This window comes from Lithobates pipiens, unplaced genomic scaffold, assembly GCF_037356315.1.
Source record: "Lithobates pipiens isolate NorthernLeopardFrog02 unplaced genomic scaffold, aLitPip1_a1.2 Scaffold_13, whole genome shotgun sequence".
In the NCBI taxonomy this organism is placed as follows: domain Eukaryota; kingdom Metazoa; phylum Chordata; class Amphibia; order Anura; family Ranidae; genus Lithobates; species Lithobates pipiens.
Window position 1 is genome coordinate 459,861,102 of NW_027507718.1, and position 25,055 is coordinate 459,886,156.

The 25,055-nt window shown below is 45.0% G+C and overlaps 1 protein-coding gene across 1 annotated transcript in view; it reads right to left on the bottom strand.

Moving 5' to 3' along the window:
* The window catches only part of JAKMIP1 (janus kinase and microtubule interacting protein 1), a 329,059-nt gene that overhangs the window by 214,289 nt on the left and 89,715 nt on the right, over positions 1-25,055 (bottom strand). The window contains exons 2-3 of the mRNA XM_077477804.1: positions 12,051-12,330; positions 8,763-9,257 (exon numbers count right to left, since the gene is read on the bottom strand). Of these exons, the coding sequence (XP_077333930.1) occupies positions 8,763-9,257; positions 12,051-12,179 (624 nt within the window). The 5' untranslated portion in view covers positions 12,180-12,330. The remainder of the gene's footprint in view (positions 1-8,762; positions 9,258-12,050; positions 12,331-25,055) is intronic.

Below are 25,055 nucleotides of genomic sequence, written 5' to 3' on the forward strand. Positions count from 1 at the left end.
AAGTCGCTGATTACCGCCATTACTAGTATATAAAAAATAAAATAAAAAATAATTACAGCATATATCCCAGAGTTTTTAGAGGCTATAACATTCGCATAAACCAATCCATATACGCTTATAACTATAAAATGAGAAACAGGCACTCACACTTGCAATGCTGAGGAAGTATATTACAGTTTGATATGGATAAACTATGAAATGGTGGGGCAGTGACCTGAAATAAGAGTGAACACACACAAACTTGTCACAGATATTGCAGCATACTTCATCACCACAAGATGGCAGTGAAGAGACTGTATGGAGTCCTCCACCCTAATCACAGAGGCATTAAAGTGAACCTTTCACAAACTCAAAACTTTCAACAGCATAGTAAACACGCATTTTTGAGATCTAGTAATAAAGTGATTTTAAACTTTTTTTTATTTTATTTTTTTAAATAACAAACATGGCATACTGTTAATGGTTTTGCACAAAGTAGCCCCAACTCCCCTCTTCTGGGGTTCCCTCGCTGGCTCTCCTCTTCTTCGAGTACCCCATAGGAAGCGGCTTTCTATGGGGCACTCGTGGAGTCTATGTCCCAAGACCCACATCTATATACACACACACACACACACACACACACACACACACACACACACACAGCAAGGCTCTGCCCCACCCCATCACAGAATTTAGTTGACAGCAGCAGAAACCAATGGTTCCCGCTGCTATCATTCTGTCCTACGAGGAGGGAGAGACACGGCTCTAGAGCACAAAGCTTGAACACGATTGGACTTTGATTAGTGTGGGGTGGGGGTGTGGGGGGGGGGGGTCGGGTCCGAGAGGGGATCCTGTGGCACAGGTTTTTTTTTTTTACCTTGAGGCAGCCTATGCATTAAAGGTAAAAACCCTTAAAGCATTTGTTACCCCCAACACTTCATATTCCTGATAAATACCTGCTGTACTATTACGTGTATGAGAAAGTCTCCTGTTCTCTTTGTATGGCTTCCTTTATGTGAAATCCCTGGTGTTCCTGCCCGTCCCTCTGCTTTCCTATTAAAAACTGACCACACTAAGCAAGAGAGCAGTGTGATCAGTCCTCTAGCTATGCTGGGAACTCAGCCTGCTCTCCTCCAATGATCAGACTTGTTCTGACACACCCCTGCTGCTCAGCCATTCACTGGGAAGCTCAGTGTACTGCTGCTTCTCCTCCCCCAAGCTCTTATGCAGCTGAGAACAGGGAATGTGATCACTTATAAAAAAAAAAAAGAAAAGAAAAAGTATTTATCATGTATTTTTATACCTATACAAAATGTTTTGCCTTTCACTTCCTTTTTAAACTGAATGGGTTGTTTTACAAGGTGATTGTAAATAATCACTTTAACCATTGAATAGGAGGTAACCCAGCCACAGCTGAAGGAACCCCTAGCAACCTCTGGAGGACCCCTGGTCGTGAATGGCTGCTCTAAAAGTGCAGGCGCTGGGGGTAAGCCAAGTGTATTTACGAACCCCCAAGAATGCTTTGTTCTACCATTTAACGTAAAACTATAAGCAAAACTTATTTATGGATAGAGCAAGGGAGGGTTATAACCCCTGTCAGATTTTTTTTTTCGCTATCGGTGTCCCATTGCGGAGATTTACCTTCACTTCCTGTCCCATAGCCAAACAGAAAGTGAGAAGAAATACCTTGAAATAAAAAGGGAATTTCTTGGAGACTCCTAGGTCCCTGGAACTAGTATAATAATTGAAAGATTTCCCCTCTAATACTTTTCTGGAGTCAACCCAAAGTTTGAGGTTTTCTTTTACTTTCAATGATAATGGTAAATAGGACAAAGAGGATGAATCTCCTTAATTAGGGCATCAATAACAACTGGCACGTGTTCTAATCCCTCTCCACCATCTAAAACTTTTTTTAAAGTTTTGACTTTAGTTATGCTTTAACCACTTCGGCTCCGGAAGGATTTACCCCCTTCCTGGCCAAGCCATTTTTTTCGATACGGCACTGGGTCGCTTTAACTGACAATTGCGCGGGTTGTGCGACATTGTACCCAAACAAAAATTATGTCCTTTTTTTCCCCACAACTAAAGCTTTCTTTTGGTGGTATTTGAGCACCTCTGCAGTTTTTACTTTTTGTGCTATAAACAAAAGAGCTACAATTTTGAAAAAAAAAATATATATATTTTTAACTTTTTGCTATAATAAATATCCCCAATGTAAAAACAAAAACAAATTTCTTTACGAGTTTAGGCCGATATAAATTCTTCTACATATTTTTGTTAAAATAAAAAAATTGCAATAAGCGTATATTGATTGGTTTGTGCAAAAGTTATTGCGTTTACAAAATAGGGGAAAGATCTATGGCATTTTTAACTAGTAATGGCGGCAAGCTGTGATTTTTATTGGGACTGCAACATTGCGGCGGACAGACCGAACACTTGACATTTTTGGGACCATTGACATGTATACAGTGATCAGTGCTATAAAAATGCACTGATTACCGTGTAAATGTCACTGGCAGAGAAGGGGTTAACACGAGGGGCGATCAAGTTGTTAAATGTGTTCCCTCAGTGAGTGTTCCAACTGTGGGTGGATGGGACTGACTCGGGGAGGGGACCAATCATTGTTCCTATACACTATGAACAACAGATCAGTCTCCTCACCCCTGACAAAGCATGGATTTGTGCGTTTACACCAGTGTTTCTCAACTCCAGTCCTCAAGGTGCCCCAACAGGTCATGTTTTCAGAATTTCATTATTTTGCACAGGTGATTTGATCAGTTTCATTGCCTTAGTAATTACCACAGCCATTTCATCTGAGGGAAATGCTGAAAACATGACCTGTTGGGGCGCCTTGAGGACTGGAGTGGAGAAACGCTGGTTTACACACACAAATCCCCGTTCTTGCTCTGTCAGGAGCGATTGCAGGTGCCCGGCAGACATCGCAGCCACCAGGCACATGCATCGGCTCCTTAGGGACGTGGCAGGCGCAGGCGCACACGCCCCCTATATGCCTTAAAGCTCTCGCTGTACAGCTACGGCTATTTGCGCAGGAGTGCCATTCTGCCACCGTCAATTGACGGCGGGCAGTTGTCAAGCGGTTAATGTGATTGATTTGATATGCAGACCTTGCCTAAAGCCTTGTACACACACTTCAATTTTCAGACGAATTCTAGTACAACAGAATACAACGTCAGAAGTGACGCAATGTGTTAAATAGTTTTGGATGTGTTCTTTCGATTCTGAGCATGCGTAGTCTTGCCGTACTAATGAAACAAAAATCAGATTGTTGAGTTCACATCTGACAACAATTTTATAGTCTGCACATCCAGCTTTTGTCTGACGAAAAAGTGAGAATGGCTGTCGAAAGCATTGTACTAACAATCCGAAAACCTGCAGACAGCTCGTCGTACAAATTTTTCCATCTGATTTTTGGATCATGTGCTCGAGCCTTAAGTGCAAAGATCACTATAAGATGATGGGAAATGGTTACAGTTAATACATTCCCTGGGACAAAACCTTTTGTTGGAATTAATTTTAGAAAAAAAATAAAACGCCTACTATCCATAGAAACCAAAGTGTCTGCAACAAAAGACACGCAGGATCTGTTATACAGGAATCCGTGTTCCAAAAAGCTCTAAAAGCAGAGTGGTCAGAGCTGTTGAGGACTGATAAATTGTTTGATGATAATGCAAGAAGTCTATATTTCTACTGTGAAGTGGCAGATGTGCTTACACCGCCATACACACACATAAGTACAAGGCATTCAGCCTCAGAGACACGGGGTGAAATCGTGATCTGTGTTGTAGTAGAATCAAAGTACAGCGCGTTTCAAGGACCATTTAAAGAGCTGTATGTCGTCAAAACACGACACTGAACGATCGTTAGCTCTGAATTAGCATTTGTAATGAAAATGATGGTTTTGGGTTGCGCATACATGGAAAACAACAGATGTCAAGGCCGGAATGTGCACAAACTCTGTAATTTCCCAGTTATCAAGTAAAATGGCTCTAGATGAAGACACCAGCTGGCTTCATTATTCAGTTATTAAATACGGGAACCACAGCACTGTGCAAGAAGGCTGCAGAAAGTTGCCCAAGTTGTATGCTTAAGAAGCCCAGGAAAATGGGCAATGGGCTCATCTGATTGAGAGAGAAACCTGTGACAACAAGCTTTAACCACTTCAATTCCAGGCACTTGGACACCTTCCTTGCCAAGCCAAATTTTCAGCTTTCAGCGCTCTCGCAATTTGAATGACAATTGCGCGGTCAAGCTACACTGTATCCAAACCATTTTTTTTTATCATTTTGTTCCCACACTTTTGATGCCATTTGATCCCCTCTTCGCTTTTTTTTTGCGCAAGAAAATTTTGAAAAAATAAAAGTTTTTGTTAAATTTTTTTGTAAATACGTTTTCGTCTTCAATGATGGGCACTAATATGGCTGGGCTGATAGGCACTGATGAGGGGGCACTCATAGGTGGCACCGACAGGCACTCGTAGGTGGTACTGATGGGTACTTATGGGTGGCACGAATGGGCACTGAATACACTGATTGCTGTGCTCGTTATGCGACTCCCTGGTGGTCCTGGCGGCTTCCCTGGTGGTCCAGTGTGGGGATCCGAGAGGGGGCTGTACTGATAAACAATCAGCACAGACACCATCCCCCGTCAGGAGAGCTGCCGATCGATCATTAGCTCTTCTCACTTGGCGTGTCTGACACAAAGCAGGCTAACACAAGTAAAAGCTTAAATAAATATATAGAGAGAGGCTACTGGGCCCTTGTCAGCCCAGCAGCCTCTATTTGCTGTTGAGAGGCTCCCCTGGGCTCAGCAACGCACATGCACGTTGCGTCCAACTGCCAGGTTTACAAGCATATGTAGCCCCACTGTCTCTTGTGCGGTGATTGGACACAACACTAGCTCATCAGCAAGCTCACATCCAATGATTTTGCCTGTGAACCTGCCGATTGCTGGGGCCAATCACAGCACAGAGTTAGGAAACACAACCCAGATCTGGCCGGCTCTTCTCCCCGGTTTAACTTACTGTTCTGAGCTGAAATCAAGGAAGAAAGCCAGCCAGATCTGCAAGTAAAAGCACCACACATACACTGGTTAGGCCTACTGTTATCCCCCTGATCAACCCCGTCACTCAGCCAGTGTCATTAGTAGAGTGACAGTGTACAGTATTATCACTGCAGCAACATCAGATGTCAGTTAGCGCCCTTCCCAGCCACTGTCAGTTAGTGCCAGTTCCTGATTTCCTGCCACACTAGAAATGTGATCGGCAGTCAGAGCTTGCACACTTGCACTCAAAACAAGGCTTCAGAAAGGCTTCGTTAGGGCTCAATTACACTTGCTTTCACTTCAATAAGGCTTTGGACAGGCTTTGTTAAAGCCTCCATAGAACTTTATAGCAAAGCTCCCTTGAAGCTTGCTTAAAGCCCATGCAGCTTTTGAGAGGCTTTAATCCCGCTTTAGCTTCGCATTGGAGCAATTGCAGGTATGAGATACACACACACCGAGCATCTGCCAAGCTTCATAAAAGCTTCAAAAGAGCATCACTGAAGCCTCACCAAAGCATTATCAAAGCACCACCAAAGCTTCAAAAACGCATCATAAAAGCATGCTGAAGCGGTAGGCCCTTTAATGTGTTGAAGCCAAAGCAAGTGTATGAGCCCTAAAAGCGCAGAAATACCTGTATACAGTGAGGGGGAAAAAGTATTTGATCCCCTGCTGATTTTGTACATTTGCCCAATGACACACAAAAAAAATAAAAATAAAAGGATCAGTTTATCATTTTAATGGTAGGTTTATTTTAACAGTAAGACACAGAAGAAGAAAAAATCCAGAAAAACGCATTTCAAAAAAGTTATAAACCGATTTGTATTTTAATGAGTGAAATAAGTATTTGACCCCTTCGGGAAACGGAAAACATGACTTAGTACTTGATGGCAAAGCCCTTGTAGGCAATCACAGAGGTCAGACGTTTCTTGTAGTTGGCCACCAGGTTTGCACACATCTCAGGAAGGATTTTGTTCCACTCCTCTTTGGAGATCCTCTCCAAGTCATTAAGGTTTTGAGGCTGATGTTTGGCAATGCAAACCTTCAGCTCCCATATTTTCTATGGAATTAAGGTCTGGAGACTAGCTTGGCCACTCCGGGACCTTAATGTGCTTCTTCTTGAGCCACTCCTTTGTTGCCTTGGCTGTGTGTTTTGGGTCATTGTCATGCTGGAATATCCATCCACGACCCATTTTCAATGCCCTGGCTGAGGGAAGGAGGTTGTCTCCTTACCAGAAAAACACCCCCAAACCATAATGTTTCCACTTCCATGTTTGACAGTGGAGATGGTGTTCTTGGGGTCATAGGCAGCATTCCTTCCTCCAAACACAGCGAATTGATGCCAAAGCGCTCAGTTTTGGTTTCACCTGACCACAACATTTTCACCCAGTTTTCCTCTGAATCATTCAGATGTTCATTAGCAAACTTTAGACGAGTCTGTACATGTGCTTTCTTGAGCAGGGGGACCTTTCGGGTGCTACAGGATTTCAGTCCTCTACAGCGTAATGTGTTACCAATTGTTTTCTTGGTGACTATGGTCCCAGCTGCCTTGAGATCATTGACAAGATTCTCCCTGGGCTGATTCCTTACTGTTCTCATGATCATTAAAACTCCACCAGGTGAGATCTTGCATGGAGCCCCAGACCGAGGCCAACAGATACTTTGTGTTTCTTCAATTTGTGCATAATCGGACCAACTGTTGTCACCCTCTCACCAAGCTGCTCGGCGATGGTCTTGTAGCCCATGCCAGGCCTTATGTAGGTCTACAATCTTGTCACCGATATCCTTGGCCATGGTGGAGATACTTATTTAATTCATTAAAATGCAAATCAATTTATAACTTTTTTGAAATGTCTTTTTCTGGATATTTTTGTTGTTATTCTGTCTCTCACTGTTAAAATAAACCTACCATTAAAATTACAGACTTATCATGTCTGTGTCAGTGGGCAAATGTACAAAATCAGCAGGAGATCAAACACTTTTTTCCCCCCTCACTGTATATACCATCTACTAGTTTGTGGATGCTATAGCCTTTTTTTGGTTACTAAAGACATATAGCAGAAAACATTTTGGCCTAAATTTATTACAAAATTAGATTTTGTTGAATATGTTTTATAACAGAAAGTAGAAAATATTGTTTTCTTTTCAAAATTTTTGTCATTTATCTAATACAATTTAAAAACACAAACCCAGTGGTGATACCAAATGCCACCAAAAGAAAGCTCTATTTGTGTAAAGTGTTGCATGACTGAACAATTGCCAGTTAAAAGTAGCACAGTGCTGAATAACAAAAAATGGTCTAGTCATGAAGGCGGTAAAATCTTCCAGAGGTCAAGTGGTTAAAGTAAACTCAATTTTTGTTAAACTGATATAATTTTTAAATATGTCATCTATTGCTATCATAACCTACTCTTGCTTTTCAATCTTAAATTAGCAAAACCTGATGTAGTCCTAGAACATCCCAAACCCCCCATGCCGCTGCACATGCAATAAGTTTGCTGCCTTTAAACTCAAAGCTAGCAATAATCGTATGTAAAATCAGACAGGCTGGTTGTACCAAGTTGATCGCTCAACTTGGGTACATCCAGCCTGCCCATACATAGTTTGAATCTCAGCCGGACCCTGCCCAACTGTCTGAGATTTGAACCGTCTATGGCTGGCTTTACACCAACTTTTGCAGCATGTTACATCCCCCACAAGGGATGCAACATGGTGCAAATGGGATTTAAAGCGGTTGTTAAGACTCAAGGTTTTTTACCTTCATGCATTCTATGCATGAAGGTAAAATACTTTCTGTGTGCAGCTTCCTCCACCCCCAATACTTACCTGAGCTCCGTCTTAATCCAGCAATGTGCATGAGAGCAGCAGCTCTGCCGGGTCTCTCCCTCCACACTGGCTGTGACATTGGCTCCTGCAACTGCCAATTGCAGTCAGTGAGCCAATAAGGAGAGAGTGGTGGCGTGCCTGAGCCGAAATCTGTGTGTGAATTGACGCACAGTGCAGTGGTTCAGGAGTAACCATGTATTAGTGCCCCTTGCTATGGGGGCACTGAGCAGGGGACTTGAGAAGTTGAGAAGAGGAGGACTGGTGCTGCTCAGTGCAAATCCATTACATAGAGCAAGTATGACATGTTTGTTACTTTAAAAACAAACAATTAGAGCCTTTAATATCACTAGGAGACTACACTGTCTCCTTTCACAGACCCCCCCTAACCATTGGCACCTACAGCATACTGGGGAGGAGTAGTGGCCTAGTGGCCAAATACACATCCTGACTTTCATTTTAAAAAGGGATACCTGAATTGAGAGAAATGCAGGTGATGCCATTGGTAGCTGACTGGCTTTCTCTGACATGGGTACTGATCCAGAACAAAAATGCAGACAAGGAAAGTCAGAAAAGCCAGACCTAATCTACATACTAGTTCTGTCAGTAAGGATACCACTAGGTCAGCACGAAAGTCCAGAAATTCTTATTCTTCCCTTAAACTCACACATGTAACTGATGAATAGGAATCCATAAAGGAAAAATGCTGGTTTCACAGGTTCTGTTGCACTGGATTCACATACTACAAGGTGAGTGCACAGTTACTTAGCAGGATTTGTCTTGGCAAGCTACATACCATAGCAGGTTCCTCCTATTGTGATACCCCAACTTAAGCCCACATGTAAATGAATGCCTAAACAGAAAAGAAATACTTCATGACCCTATGAATGTAAAGTCCTTACCAGCCTGCGGATGTCGCGCTCACTCTCCCGTTTGATCCTGGTAATCTCCTCCTGGTGGGTTTGATAAGCTATCCGCAAATCAGCTGCCTTCATTTTATCCGCCTGCATGACATTATTAAGCGACTCCTCCAAGTGTTTTTTACCACCCTTTAATTCCAGGATTTCTTGTTGGAATTTTATACGTTCAATATCAAAAGACCTCCTGGCCTCTTCTCGGGCCTCATTTAATAAAGCCGTTTTTACTTTGTCTGCTGCTCCGTCCCTTAGCACATTGACGGTGGACTGTAGTCGCTGGATCTCTGCGTCTTTAATCTTTACCCAGCGGGCTATATCCAGTTCATGCTGCCGAATCAGCACCTCCCGGACTGACTGGAGCTCCTTCATTTTCTCCTCGTGTAGCTTTGCCTTCAGTTCAGTTACATACACAGTATGTCTATGCTGTTCTTGCTCCCTTTCCTGCTTGACATCTTGGATCTTTTCTCGAAGTTTACTCACCTGCAAATAAAAAAAAAAAAAAACAGACAAGGTAAGAAGCGATACTGTAACAGAACATGCTAACTAGAACATATTCTAATCTAAGGACTGCAGCAGGTAGGGCTGTGGATGGAGGAAAAAGTATGGCGGGTGCAATACAGAGGCCATTGGCCCTGGTCTAAATGCAGCACCAGAAGAAATGTCACCGGCAAGGTGGCATAGCTGTAGGTCTTTGGGAATGCTGACAGTCTATGCTGGTGTAATTTCAGAGATTATACCATAAAGAACACAGTGACTTTACATGCAAATTTCTTATTCAATTTTCTTTAGATTTACTTTCAACTATGTAGTGCACTGGCCTGCCTGGTTGCATACAAATTGAAGGTGTTTAGGTTTGACCTCATATTATATTGTTTTGGTAAAGCTAAAGGAAAATTGTACAAGAAAATTGTATAATGGAATGCCTTAGGCTCCGGTCACACTGTGTTAACGTGTGTTGCATTAAGGCCACCAATTTAAATGGGCTACTTAACACACCAAAAAAGGTTAATGCAGTCATTTTGGCAACCTATAGCAACACAATTTAGCAAATGCACTGAAAAGGTTCATTCAGAATGAATGGCACTGCATTGCACCAATTCGCTTACTACATTACTGCAACCAATAGTGTGAACAGGGCCTAAATCCTGCCCAATTAACAAAAGGTTAGGGAGAACCAATCAGAAATGGGCATTTAAAAGAATCTTTATCTCCACTCTTTAAAGTTAAAATACTGCTGTATTACCTGTTGGCATAGCTCCCAACTGTCCCTGATTTCGAGGGACTGGCCCTGATTTGAAACAAAGTCCCTCTGTCCCTCATTCCTCCTCATTTGTCCCTCATTTTGGTCTGATCTATATAGTTGTATATAAAATGCACTATTTATCCTTCAAAAAGTGTTTCCCAGTGCTAAACATTTCATCCAATTTCTAAATTGCTGCATTTGTCAATTTCAAAAGCCAATATAAAGGAATAGTAGTGGTAAAAAAGAAAAAAAAAAGCACTAATCTTTTTTTTGCAGAATTCTCTTAAGTGGGCGTGGTAGATGGGTGTGTCCTATGCCTACATACTTTTGCTAATAGGTTTCCCTCATTCCCATCTCAAAAAGTTGGGAGGTATGCCTGTTGGGGACAAGTGTATATGACTTGTATTTTCCCCCTCTCTCAGAGCAGACATGTCAGCCAAGTGAGACAGTGTCCTACAGATTTGTAAGGCCAATCTGTCTGCTGCCTGAACACACGACTGAAAATGATCACTCTGCACAGACTACCGGAGGAAGGTGAAAGTCAATTAAAGATTAGGGCTTGTGTATGTAATCCCACCTACAACTGTGTTCCATTACTGTCTGTATACAGCTCTGAACTCAGGCAGCAGGCAGAATGGCCTTACAGTCTCAATTTGCTGCTCCACCAGGGTGAGAATAAAAGAATGGATGGCAAACCTCCCCAAAAGGGGGACAGACAGCATAAAGGAAAAAAAAAAAAAAAAAACATTTAGCCTGCTATCCAAAAATAAAAAAAGTTTGGCCTTCAATATACTTTAAGTAAGGACAAAAAAAACGAGGAAGGAAGGTGTTGCCTTCGAAATGTGTCAGTCAGTAAGGAGTCCGAAGAGGTCCCCTTGTATTTTGGAATTTGTTGTACCTAGGACTACAGGGCTAAGGTTGAGTAGCTCGATGAGAGATATTAATTTTTCTGTTTATGAGTAGAATTTTAGACGATTTTTTCTTAATAAATATGATGTGACCATGCACTAGGTTGGCGCACCCTCTTGTTCATTTTTTGTAGTGGCTTCAAGACATCCTCAATCCGAGAGGGCAGCAAAGCTTGAGGCTATATCCCCAAACTGTGGAGTTATTCTCAATACCTTTCACTGGAATATCAGACTTTTTCATAGGAGGTTTTATTTTGGTTGTTTATTCTTTAGGCAAGCCTGTTTCTTTTTAAAGTAGAACTAAAAGCTTTTTTTGTAATTTTGGACAGGGTGGAGAGGGATTAGAACATATTTTAGGTTTCTATCGCTGTCTGCGCCCCCGTTAGGGAGATTCTCCCACTCTATTTGTCCTGTGTACCACTATTATATTTAACAAGATGATGTTTACCAATATTATTGATAGTGAAAGTGAAAAGAAATTGTCAAATTTTGGATTGTCCCCAGAAAAGCAGAGAGAAAATCTTCCAATGGGGGAACAAGTTTTGGTGAACTGGGTGACCCCAAGGGATCACATAATTCCTGTTTTGGCTATGGGACAGGAAGTGAAGGTAAATCTCTCTAATATAACCTTCCCCAAGGCCTCTTTCACATGGCCAATCCGTTCAGGTCCGCCTGTCAGTTTTTCAGGCGGACCTGAACGGACGCTCCATAGAGGTCTATGGAGCTTCGGATATCAGAGGTGACATGTCTGCTGACAACCGACGCGCTCCGATCCAAAAAAGTGTGACGGAGGAAAAAAAACTACTTTTCCATCCGTTATCGGATCGGATGATGACGGACACTGCGGTCCATCGGAATCCGATCTCCCTTAAGGGAGAGCGGCGCTCTGACAGGTCCGTCCCTACGCAGTGTGCAGAGACGGACCTGTCATCTTCCTGCTCAGCGGGGATCAACGGAGTGATCCCCACTGAGCAAGCAGATATCCACGAGGGATCATCACTGATCCGCCCCGTGTGAAAGGACCCTTACTCTATCCAAAATGAAAAAATAAAAATTTGTGTTGAGTTCTACATAACTTTTGATGAATATCGTGTCAGCCAGCACTCTGTGGATATACAGTACCTTACTTTTTTCCTGCTGATATTCTATTTGGATTTGGGTAAGTTTTGTCCGCAGTTCCTCATTGGCCACTTGAAAGGCCTCCATCTCCCCTTCACACTTGTCTCCTTTGGCTCTGGTTTTCTTTGACATATTTCTTTCAATTGTTTGTGCACCACATAAAACCAATTATCTCCAATTCCCACTGGGATGTCTTTGGCATTTGAAAGAGAAGTATCAACTATTTTTTAATTCACAATTCCTGTGTGCGTGGTCCTTAGCCATCCTCCTTTTCTCTGGTCACCTGAAGAAGAAAATTCAAATTGCAAGTCAAAAACAAAATCCATTTGAGTCATCTCTTAAACAGTAGTGCATTAAACCCAAAGCTGCCTACGGATGCATAGTGGCTGGCCGTACACGTCCAACCCTCACTTAACACAAGCATTTTCTACAGATCTAAGTTTCTATCAATTCAATTCTATGAAGTCCTACTGGCCTTTGCTGGTCTCAGGGGGAAGCAGCACAGATCAGTCAATATTACCATTTCCTGATCAGGCTTGGCCAGGGAGCATCAGCAAGGGTTGTGATAGTGCATACTAACAGGCAGCAAAACTCCAGCTGTTAATCAAAAAAAAAAAAATAATCGAACACACTCACCTACCTACTGCAGCATTGGTCTGATGATGCAGCTATCCCTGGCCACCTCTAAGCCTGAGAACTGAACATTCCCATGACTGCTGATCACTCAGTTCTCGGGCATGCTCCGAGCAGAGTGGTGACTGTCCAACCGTGCTCTGCCCCTTAAGCATTTACTAGAGCTCCGGACTACAAAGGGGGCAGGAGAGGCTGAGTCAGTTGCCTGTCAGGAATCTGGGTGTATCCCAGCATTATTGTCAGAATCTCCTCTTTAAAGACTGTATCTAGATGAACTGATGTTAAAATAGATTGTATACAATGTTCTGTATAATGTATATTTTATACTTACAGTATATAATGGCTATGTGATCTTTCCTGCTATCCCCTGCATATTTTTTATTCCTTCTAGTCCAGCTGGCCCTAACATCATTCAACCCACCTCCTGTAAACCAGGTCATCATAGGGGTCCGTCATCTTTGGCCTGGGATCACAGGAGAATACTGCAGAGAATGGTTCCCATGTCACTACACAAAAGAGCTGTTCTCTGCAGCACAGTTCACTGCCCACTGCACCGAGAGTCGATACCTTATGGTAAGATATGGATATACTGTATAAGATATATCACCTTATGGTATAAGGTACGTCACTTGAATAGGTGTTGTCACTACAAGATTCAATCCCACTTCAATTGTCACCTGGACAAATAAAAAGGGGAAAATCTCCCCAGTGAGGACCCTTCCACAATCTAGCCAAAGCAAGTAAAAAAAAATAAATAAAAAAAAAGGAAGGTTTTAGATATACTTTAAACGAGTATAGAAACCGGAAAGATTCTGCACAATCATCCAACAACGCTATAGCAGTCTGGAGATAGTTACAATTTTTTCTTCCTTCTGCTTTTATGCTTGAAGCAAGGTGCCCCTTTGCATTATAAAATGACGCTGCACTGGGGCCTCCAACAGACAGCCCGGGCCCGGTATAGAAACATTGCCTCCACTCTATTGGCAGCCCTGATGATATCCCATCTATCTTGTTTGTGGACAGTAGTAAAAAAGGTGGCAGCCATGGGCGTTTAGTGTGGTGCAGTTAATTTTTCTTTCAATAACCTTTGTTGAAAAAAAAATTTATATAGTCATTCAACATAAAGGAGATTGTCATACACAGATAGCCAACTGGTAGCCAGCCATCAAACTGACTGAGTAGATGGTGACGATGTTACCAATATGAAGCCATAGGTATCCAAAGAGGGCCCCATTCTCACCAGGGGAAATCACTGCCAGGGCTACATAGTACAATGATCTACAGCACTATTATCGACACACACAAAAAAAAAAAAAAAAAGATGGAGAGGAGAGCAAGTAGAGGAGGCAGAAAGAAGGATCCCAGGGACTGCAAAGAAAATGTACATTTCCCAAATAGTACCTGTTAAAAGGTCAATATGGATATAAACTCTTTGAACGCGGCTTTTCAAGTCCTGAATAATATCCGCAATTCTCTCTAAGGCCGCATACACACACGGGGACTGTCTGCCGAAACTAAGTTCGTCAAACAGTCCGCTCAAACTTTTGAATGAACGAACACGCCCACACACGGCACTTTTTGAGCGGACAAATACGGCAAACTTTGTTCGTCGTACTAAGTCCGCGCAACTTTTGAAATGAACGGACTCGCCCACACACGAGGCAACAGTCCGCTCATTTCGAGCGAGTGTGCAGGTAGGCGGGGCCCGCGACGGAGACGTCGCGGGCTCCGCCGCCTGGAATGTACTTAAAGGGGAACCCCAACGCCGAAAAAAATCGGCGTGGGGGTCCCCCCAAAGTCCACAACAGACCCTTGTCCGAGCACGCTACCCGGCCGGCCAGGAAAGGGGGGCGAGTGAGCGCGCCCCCCTCCCGAGCCGTACCAGGCCGCGTGCCCTCAACATGGGGGGTGCCTTGGGGAAGGGGGGCCGCGCGGCCCCCCCACCCCAAAGCACTTTGTCCCCATGTTGATGAGGACAAGGGCCTCTTCCCGACAACCCTGGCCGTTGGTTGTCGGGGTCTGCGGGCGGGGGGCTTATCGGAATCCGGGAGCCCCCTTTAAGAAGGGGGCCCCCGGATACCGGCCCCCCACCCTATGTGAATGAGTATGGGGTACAATGTACCCCTACCCATTCACCTGTAAAATAAAAGTACCCAACAAAAAAAAAACAACACACGAGATAAAATATTTTATTGCACAGCTCCGGGGGTCTTCCGTCTTCGGGGGTCTTCTCGCCGGACTCCTCCGCTATCTTCTTGTAGCTCTTTTGCTAGCGGAGGAGTCCGGCTTTCTTCCTCCCCGCCGCCGGCCTCTTCTCCCGACTTCGGGGGTCTTGTCCCCCTCTTCGGTTCTTCTGCCGGGCCACCGCGCCTTCTTATAGCTCTTTTGCAGGCGGTGGCCCGGTCTTCTGTCGCCGCCGCCTTCCGTTCTTCTGCCGGGCCACCGCGCCTTCTTATAGCTCTTTTAGAGGCGGTGGCCCGGTTTTTTGTCGCCGCTGTCGCCTTCCGGTCGCCTTCCGTTCTTCTTCTTGTTCTTCTTCTTCTTCTTCTCCAGGAGATGTTGACACGTCGCTCTCTCCGGCCGGAATGCCAGAGCCGCGCTGTGCGGCCACTTATATAGTGACAATGGGGCGGTGTCACATGGTATATGTCACATGGGTTGGTCACATGGTGACCCCGCCCCCTTACGATGTCATAGTCCCCATGTGACATCAACCCATGTGACCAACCCATGTGACATATACCATGTGACACCGCCCCATTGTCACTATATAAGTGGCCGCACAGCGCGGCTCTGGCATTCCGGCCGGAGAGAGCGACGTGTCAACATCTCCTGGAGAAGAAGAAGAAGAAGAACAAGAAGAAGAACGGAAGGCGACCGGAAGGCGACAGCGGCGACAAAAAACCGGGCCACCGCCTCTAAAAGAGCTATAAGAAGGCGCGGTGGCCCGGCAGAAGAACGGAAGGCGGCGGCGACAGAAGACCGGGCCACCGCCTGCAAAAGAGCTATAAGAAGGCGCGGTGGCCCGGCAGAAGAACCGAAGAGGGGGACAAGACCCCCGAAGTCGGGAGAAGAGGCCGGCGGCGGGGAGGAAGAAAGCCGGACTCCTCCGCTAGCAAAAGAGCTACAAGAAGATAGCGGAGGAGTCCGGCGAGAAGACCCCCGAAGACGGAAGACCCCCGGAGCTGTGCAATAAAATATTTTATCTCGTGTGTTGTTTTTTTTTTTGTTGGGTACTTTTATTTTACAGGTGAATGGGTAGGGGTACATTGTACCCCATACTCATTCACATAGGGTGGGGGGCCGGTATCCGGGGGCCCCCTTATTAAAGGGGGCTCCCGGATTCCGATAAGCCCCCCGCCCGCAGACCCCGACAACCAACGGCCAGGGTTGTCGGGAAGAGGCCCTTGTCCTCATCAACATGGGGACAAGGTGCTTTGGGGTGGGGGGGCCGCGCGGCCCCCCCTTCCCCAAGGCACCCCCCCATGTTGAGGGCACGCAGCCTGGTACGGCTCGGGAGGGGGGGCGCGCTCGCTCGCCCCCCTTTCCTGGCCGGCCGGGTAGCGTGCTCGGACAAGGGTCTGTTGTGGACTTTGGGGGGACCCCCACGCCGATTTTTTTCGGCGTTGGGGTTCCCCTTTAAGTCCATACCAGGCGGCGGGGCCCGCGACGTCTCCTTCGCGGGCCCCGCCTACCTGGAGACGCGCTCGAAATGAGCAGACTTTCCTCCGAGCGGGAACAGTTTGCTCATTTCGAAAGTGGCCTACACACGGGCGGACTGTCCGCTCAAACCAAGTTTCAGCGGACAGCTTTTCGGAATTTCCGAAAAACTTTGTTGGTCAAACTGTCCGCTGAAACTGTCCGCTGAAGCCCCACACACGAGCGGACTGTCCGCTGAAACACTGTTCAGTGGACAAAGTTGAGCGAACAGTCCGCCCGTGTGTACGCGGCCTAAGACATCATCCAGGAGACTTTTTACCATACTTGAGACACTGGAACTGAGGTCTTCTTTCATGATCCAGCAATAGTTAGTTTGGCTGCCAAGAAACTAAAGAAGGCCAGCCTCTGAGTGGATCGAGAAATCTTCTCCAGAGGATCATTCAAAAGAGCCACTTGTAGGGATTCTGGAATATTGGCCCCAGTGACTCATCGAGCAAGGGCAAAAACTTTGCTCCAAAGGCCCCAAAGTCTGGGACATTCCCATCTGATATGACACATTGTCCCTGGCATTTGGCAACTTCTAAAGCAAAAAGGGCGACATACTTGGAAAAAGCTCTGACAGCCAAGCAGGAACCAAATACCATCTAGACAGAACCTTTAGCATCAATTAACGATACATTCAGTATGCCCTAAGACCGGTGGAAGTTGCTATGCCAAGCTTCCACATCATGGACAAAATCGAAATCAGCTTCCTAGACAAACCTGTAGGACAATTTCATGGAAGATTCCATCATGAGCTCATAGATGGTAGAGATTTTGTCTCTCTGGACCATGCCCTGTGTGCATCACTTCTCATAAGATGTGACCCTAGGGCCCACACTGGTGTCTGGCCATAATGAGAAATGTGATAAAATCAGAAAGTTTGCGATGGTGGCATTTTGAGGACTTCTTGGAGTTAATTTTTAATGGCACTCCAACACATGCTGCAGCGCCCCACAATACACTCGGGGAAAAAAGGGTCATGTCCAATTTGTGAACTGTTTTGGTGCATTGGCCATTATTATAAATGAACTGCCTTAATGCAATATATTACCTGCAACACACACCGCAATGGATCATACAGATCTGGAAAAAACTTTTGAGCCAAACTCCTTCCAAAAGTTTTTTTTTCCTGTTTTTGAATAGTCAGGAAGGGTTACAACCTTAATATTTGTACTGGGGTCTATATCCCCATTAGGGTGACTTCTTAGTAAGGCATGCTGATGCACATTATTTTTTTTAGCAACACGAAAGCAGACAGAAGAACATTTATTAACAAATGATCTCAATTGTGTAGATACACATTTGAACATCCATCCATCCATCATTCATTTCTTATAGGCCTGCAAATGTTACTGCACCCAAATTAAGCAAAAAGGCTCTAAACACTACAAATTAACCTTTGGAAAGTGAGGATTTATTTTCCATAGAAAACATATCAGCACTATACAGGTTCCAACATCCTGCAGCACCTTCACATTTGTTGAGGATATTCTCATTCTTCACAGCACAAAGACAAATGTGAACAGCAATAAGTGTCAAATACTTACATCCTGTTGTTCAAGGATCAATGACGCAGACAGGGCAGTAATTCGTTTACTCTGCCCATCAAGCACAACATGGGAATTACCTAAATCCTTCACACAGCAATATACAGTTAAACAATAGTTTAAGTAACATGTGCAAGCTTCAAGTCTGTCTATACTAAAGGTGGAAAAAAGCACGAAGAAAAAGCTATTTTTCACATGAAGGTTGTTCTTTTCATTGACTAATGGCGAGCCAACCATCAAAAAAAATAAATAAAAAAAATTACATTGTGTAATTATATATACACATATACATACATACATACATACATATATATATATATATATATATATATATACACATACACACACACACATACATATATACATATACATACATACATACACACACCCGCACTCCCTTTGCGTTTTTGTGCATTTTTTTCTTCATCTCAATTCAGGAATTGTGTATTCCTGTGCATTTCTAGTGCATTTACATGCACCCCGTTGTGTTTTGCCACACTCCAGATGCATTTCATACAGAAAAAATGCAACATGTTCCAGCGATGTGCATGTATTTTTGATGCAGATTAACCACTTCAATACCAGACACTTTCAACCTCGTCCTGCCCAGGCCATTTTCAAATTGGTGACAAGCATGTAAAAAAATAAAAATAAAGAAATACAAATTGCGATTTTATTTATTACTTTTTTTCCCCCACGCTGTGACCAGAGCAATAACCAGAGTAAAGTCTTGTACACACTGTACAATTGTTGGGAAGGGATTGTCTGTTCACAGACTGATGTCCTAAAATCTTACCGTTAGTATGCTCCTTTTGAAAATTGTTGTCCAACTTTCAACCAACAAATGTTGGATGGAAGGCTAGTAAATTTTTGGCGGACAACGGTTTGACGTCAGATTTTTGTATGGTCAATACACAAATCCGTCACATAAAAGTCGAAAGTATAACACGCATTCTTGGAATCAATGCTCTAACCCGAAATTAGCAGAAGGGGCCCAAAGGGTGGCACTCAAGAGCTGAAATTCCTCATAGTATGACAATTGTGTACCGTTAGTAAGACAGGATCCTGGCACACGCTCTTTTGACAAAAATCAGACGCTCAGTTATACCGTGTATACAGGGCTTTAGACTTACCGGTAACTGTTTCTGTGAGTCGTCCAGGACAGCACTAGAGAGAAAGACTCCACCTCCAGAGGCAGGAAACACAGGAAATAAAGCCATAAAGGGCGGCTCCCGTCCTTTTTCCCCAGTCTTTTATCTGAACTTTCCCATAATGGCTTCTGAAACAACAAAAACACTCGTCCAAGGATGTAACAGCATATTGGGAGGGAATCCCTGCTGTCCTGGACAACTCTCAGAAACAGTTACTGGTAAGTCTAACTCTGGTCTCTCTAGTAGTCTGTCCAGGACAGCACTAGAGAGGATCAACGAGAACTTACCAGATTGTGGGGGGGGGGGGGAGATCTACAGCCTGGAGGACCTTTCTCCCAAACGCTTGGTCTTGCTCTGAGATAAGCTCCCATCTATAATGCTTCATAAATGTCGAGTAGCTTGACCATTTTGCTGTTTGGCAAATTTTTTCTGGTATCGCTCCACCCAAGAAGCAGACAGCACCCGTGTGGAGTGAGCCATCAGGGAAAAAATAGAATTTTTTGTACTCACCGTAAAATCCTTTTCTCTGCAATTCACTGACCGACACAGCTCCTCTCTGTAACCAATGGGTTGTTAGCCTTATCACTACGAGAATACTAGGCATAGTTGTAATAAAACACTCAGAACTCTTAGTTCTGCCCAGGGGGGGGGCGGTCCCTCAGGCTACAAACACCCACCCTGCAAAGCAGCATCAGTACGTCAACAAGCAGTATAACGTAAAGATAAAAGGAGGGGCGGGTGCTGTGTCAGTCGGTGAATTACAGAGAAAAGGATTTTACGGCGAGCACAAAAAATCCTATTTTCTCTTATATTCACCGACCGACACAGCTCCTCTCTGTAACAAATGGGACGTCCCCAAGCAGTGCCAAAACGAGGGGTGGGAGAAAAAAAAATAAAATAAATAAAAGCATAAAAACTTTATCCACCATGGCAAGTGGGAACTAGTGAAACTAAACCCACAAAAAAAAAAAACAGCAGTGCGTGGAAATCCACCACAAAAAAAACCAGGGTATCCTCAACAGGAGTGATCCCCAAGACCGCACCAAACTGCGGAAGTAATGCAACAGTGCACAAACATAACAGCACTGCGTTTTTATCAAAAAAACAGGAAAAAATATCTATTGCCTATTCAATTGCAACTACACGGCTGCCTGCAAAACTTTGCAGCCAAAACAGGCATCAGCCGATGCACTGATGTCTACCTTATGGAACTTAGTAAACGAGTGGACAGACGACCAGGTCGCCGCCTTACACACCTGAGCGACCGACGCTTGGTGTCAGAAGGCCCAAGACATTCCGATTGCCCTTGTGGAGTGGCCCGTTACCGGAAACGGGGGCATCTGCCCCTTCAAGGCGTAGGCTTGTACTACAATCTGTCTGATCCACCTGGAAATGGTGGCCGACGAGACCGCCATGCCTTTCTTTGCGAGTTGGACTTCTGAAAAGGAGCCGTGGCAGACAAATACACCTTCAGAGCCGTAACCACGTCAAGAGCGTGAAGGGCCACCTCCTTAGGGTGCTTCGGCTTAGGACACAGAGATGGTAATAAAAATGTCCTCATTGATATGAAAAGCCGAGACCACTTTCGGTAGAAAAGATGGTTGCGGACGCAACACCACCTTATCCCTGTGGGTAACAAGATAGGGCAACTTGCAGGACAAGGCTGCCAGTTCCGAAACCCTCCTGGCCGATGTGACGGCCACTAGAAAGACCACTTTCTGGGAAAGAGTCAACAGGGAAATCTCCCTGATATTTTAAAATGGCAGTTTTTGATGCGCCGACAACACCAGGTTCAAATCCCATGGGGGTAATGGTGGACGCACCGGAGGGACTACATGTCGTACCCCCTGAATGAAGGTACTCGCTAAGGAGTGCGATGCCTGGGGTCGTTGGAAAAAAAAAGACAGCTAAGGCTGATATTTGACCTTTGATGGTGCTTAATGCCAATCTCTGGTCAACTCCTTGCTGGAGAAACAGCAGGATCCTGGATATGGAAAAGGAGCGCGGATGCCATCCGTTCTCCTCACACATGGAGATGTAGGCCTTCCAGGTACGATGGTATATCTTCAGAGAATAAGATTTCCCTGCTCTCAACATAGTTGGAATCACCAAGTCCGACAGACCCCGGTTCCTCCACACCTGGCTCGCAATAGCCATGCCGTTAAATCCAGCGATGGTAAAGCAAGATGGAGAATCAGACCTTGAGAGAGAAGGTCCTCTCGCAACGGCAGTCGCCAGGGAGCATCTGCCACCAGACGAACCAGGTCTGCGTACCAAGGATGTTGAGGCCAATCTGGGGCAGCCAGTATCACTGGGATCCCCTCGCTTCCACTCTGCAAAGCAGACGTGGCAACAGTTTCAGTGGAGGAAAGGCATATATCAGCTGGTCTGACACGTCGGCCCACGGATCCCTTTGCCTGGAAACGAATCTTGGCACCTTTCGATTGAGACAGCAAGCCAGTAAATCCACGTCTGGTGTGCCAGCAACCTGAATATCTCCGGATGCAATGCCCATTCTCCTGGGTCCAGTTCTCCACTCCCGGGATGTAAATGGCCGACAGGGCCGGTACGTGTCGCTCTGCCCACGGAAGTATGTGAGTGACCTCCCGTGCAGTGGCTGAGCTTCTAGTCTCCCCTTGGTGATTGACATATGCCACAGCCATGGCGTTGTCTGACTGTATCCTGATCTGACGACCCTGAAGTCTCATCGACCATGTGTAGAGGCACAGCCTGATCTCTCTCAATTCCCGCAGATTGATCGGCAACTTGGATTCTTCCGTTGACCAGAGGCCCTGAGCCGACTGAACCCCCATCACTCCACTCCAGCTGGATAGACTGGTGTCCGTTGTGATCACTGTCCATTTCAGAGGAAGGAACGATTTTCCGGACTGAATCACCGGGGATCTCAACCACCAGATCAGTGAGCCTCTGACTGACTGGCTCACCTGGATCTGTTGATCCAGGGACAACTGAGTGTTACTACAGTAACATTGTACTACTCTACCAGTGAACTTGACTGTTCTAAGCAACCATTTTTACTGAATGAAATTGATTCGTTCAGTGTGTATTGTTGCGATTACCTGTGATTGGCCACAGCTAATCACATGGCACAGATGGGCTGTAAATGGCCCCGTCTGTACCATGTGATCACTGTGACCAATCACAACTAGCAACACAATTGTACACAATGAATTGAAGCCATCCATTGTTTACAATTGTCATGTGATCTGCCGTGATTGGTCACAGTGATCATATGGTGCCGGCAGCGGCCCAGTACAGTGAATTGGCATCACACAGCCAACAGATCATGCCACAGCGCATGCGAGTTGTGTTCCGGGAAGACATCCTATGACGTCCACTTGGAACGACAAATGTCCTGCCAGGCTGTCATTTCTCTATAGGCTGGGTGGGAAGTAGTTAAAAATGCACAGGACAGCATCAGGTGTAAACCATCCCTACATACAGAAAGCATTTTTCAAAGTTGAATAGTTGCTTCCTAGTTTATGGCCTAAGCCACATGTGTCAAACACACAGCCAGGCCATCTCACATGGCCCTTGCAAATCTCCTGCAGCTGTGGAACCTCCTCTTCTCTGCCCCTGTCTCAGTAAGCAGCAGCAAAGATGAAAACAGAACTCTCTGTGCAGCCGCAGCACCTCTTTATCTCCATCTCCCTGGTCTCAGCATTTAGCAGTATCCAGCAGCTGACTACAGCCCCCCCTATAGTCCTCCCCCAGACCCTGCACTGTCTGCTTCCCAGCTCTGCTTTCAGCTTCTTCCTGGCAGCAGCACAAGGTAAGGGGGGTGCACTGTGATGTAAGGGAGGGTAGGGAACTCTTAGCTTCTCATGGTGGGGGGGCCCTTGACAGCTGAAGTGTGGGTGGGATGTTCTTGACATCTAGTTTTACAGCTACAACCGGCCCTTTGAGGGCAACCATAATCAGTGGTGGCCCATGCATTGTGAGCACACAAGCGCCACCCCCCCATCCTTGCTGCCGCCTCCCTATCAATGTGCCTGGCCCCTTTTAGGACACCAGACAAATGGAGACCTATGGTGGGGGCGGGAGGGGTGTAATAGGCTTGTATGACCATAGAGAATGAATATTAGCCATTTTCACACCAGTGTCTCCCGGCCAATCAGGAGGCAGGTCAGTGAGACCAGTTTCCCAATTGGCCAAAGCACCAAGCGTCCCTATTTGATGCCCATCACTTTGGTGGAAGTGGGACAGAGCAGAAGAAGCTGCCTGGAGGAGACACAGGAGAGGAGGACGACACCCGGTAAATCCCGGACCTCCTACACGGGGGGGAAACTTTGGTAAGTGCCGCGAGCCACCCACAGGGGTGGTTTCAGGTGCTGTCAGTGTCTATGATGCTGATCTATATACTATCTGTAGTGCTGATCTACAGTGGATATAAAAAATATACATACCCCTGTTAACATGTCAGGTTTTCGTGATGTGAAAAAAATGAGACAGATAAATGTGACCTATAAACTGTACAAAACAATTGAAAAACAAACTGAAATATTTTATGGTTGAGAAGCAAATATAAAAAACTAAAATAATGTGGTTGCATAAGTGTGCACACCCTCTTATAACTGGGGGTGCAGCTGTGTTCAGAATTAGGCAATCACATTCAATGTTAAATAGGAGTCAGTACACACCTGCCATCATTTAAAGTGCCTCCGATTAACCCCAAATAACGTTCAGCTGTTCTAGTAGGTCTTTCCTGACATTTTCTTAGTCACATCCTACAGCAAAAGCCATGGTCTGCAGAGAGCTTCCAACACATCAGAGGGATTTCATTGTTAAAAGGTATCAGTCAGGAGAAGGGTACAAAATAATTGCCAAGGCATTAGATATACCATGGAACACCATCATCATCAAGTGGCGAAAATATGGCACAACAGTGACGTTACCAATAACTGGACGCCCCTCCAAAATTAATGAAAAAACGAGAAGAAAACTAGTCAGGGAGGCTGCCAAGAGGCCTACAGCAACATTAAAGGAGCTGCAGGAATATCTTGCAAGTACTGGCTGTGTGGTATGTGACAACAACCTCCCATATTCTTCATGCCTGGGCTATGGGGTAGAGTGGCAAGACAGAAGACTTTTCTCACGCAGAAAAGCATTCAAGCATCAGAACAACCCAAAGCATACATCCAAAACAAAGGAATGGCTTCACCAGTAGATTTAAGTTTTGGAATGGCCCAGCCAGAGCCTAGACCTGACTCCAACTGAAAATCTGTTGGGTGATCTGAAGGGGGCTGTGCAGGAGATGCCTGACAGATATGGAGTGTTTTTGCAAAGAAAAATGGGCAAATATTGCCAAGTCAAGATGTGCCATGCTGATAGACTCATACCCAAAAAGACAGTGCTGTAATAAAATCAAAAGGTGCTTCAACAAAGTATTAGATTAAGGGTGTGCACACTTATGCAACCCTACTATTTTATTTTTACCGTCCTCCACCTAAAAGATTTCAGTTTGTTTTTCCAACTTGTACAGTTTATATGTCACATTAAAAAGTTCTGAAATGATCTATCTGTCTCATTTTTTTACATCACAGAAACCTGACATTTTAACAGGGGTGTATAGACTTATGTCCACTGTATATACTATGTGATGCGGAGCCTATATACACCCTATCTGTGAGGCTGAGCTGTATATGCTGTGATGCTGAGCTATATACTCCTGACACTATGGGTGGAAGAAAGTGGAACACAGGGGATTGAGTGGGTGGATTTTTTTAGGGGTGGAGCTTATGGTTAGTGGGAGGGGTCAAAAAAGGGCAGGGTCTGGTGCCCCCCCCCATCCTAAAACTTCACCAGCCCCCACTGACCATAATACTGACGCAGCCCCCAATGAAATTGAGTTAGACACCCCTGGCCTAGGCCAAAATGATGTCATACATCCCAGTCTTGACGGCAAATTGTTTTTCTCTTATCTGGAGGGGGGGCTTTCTCAGCTAAGGACACCC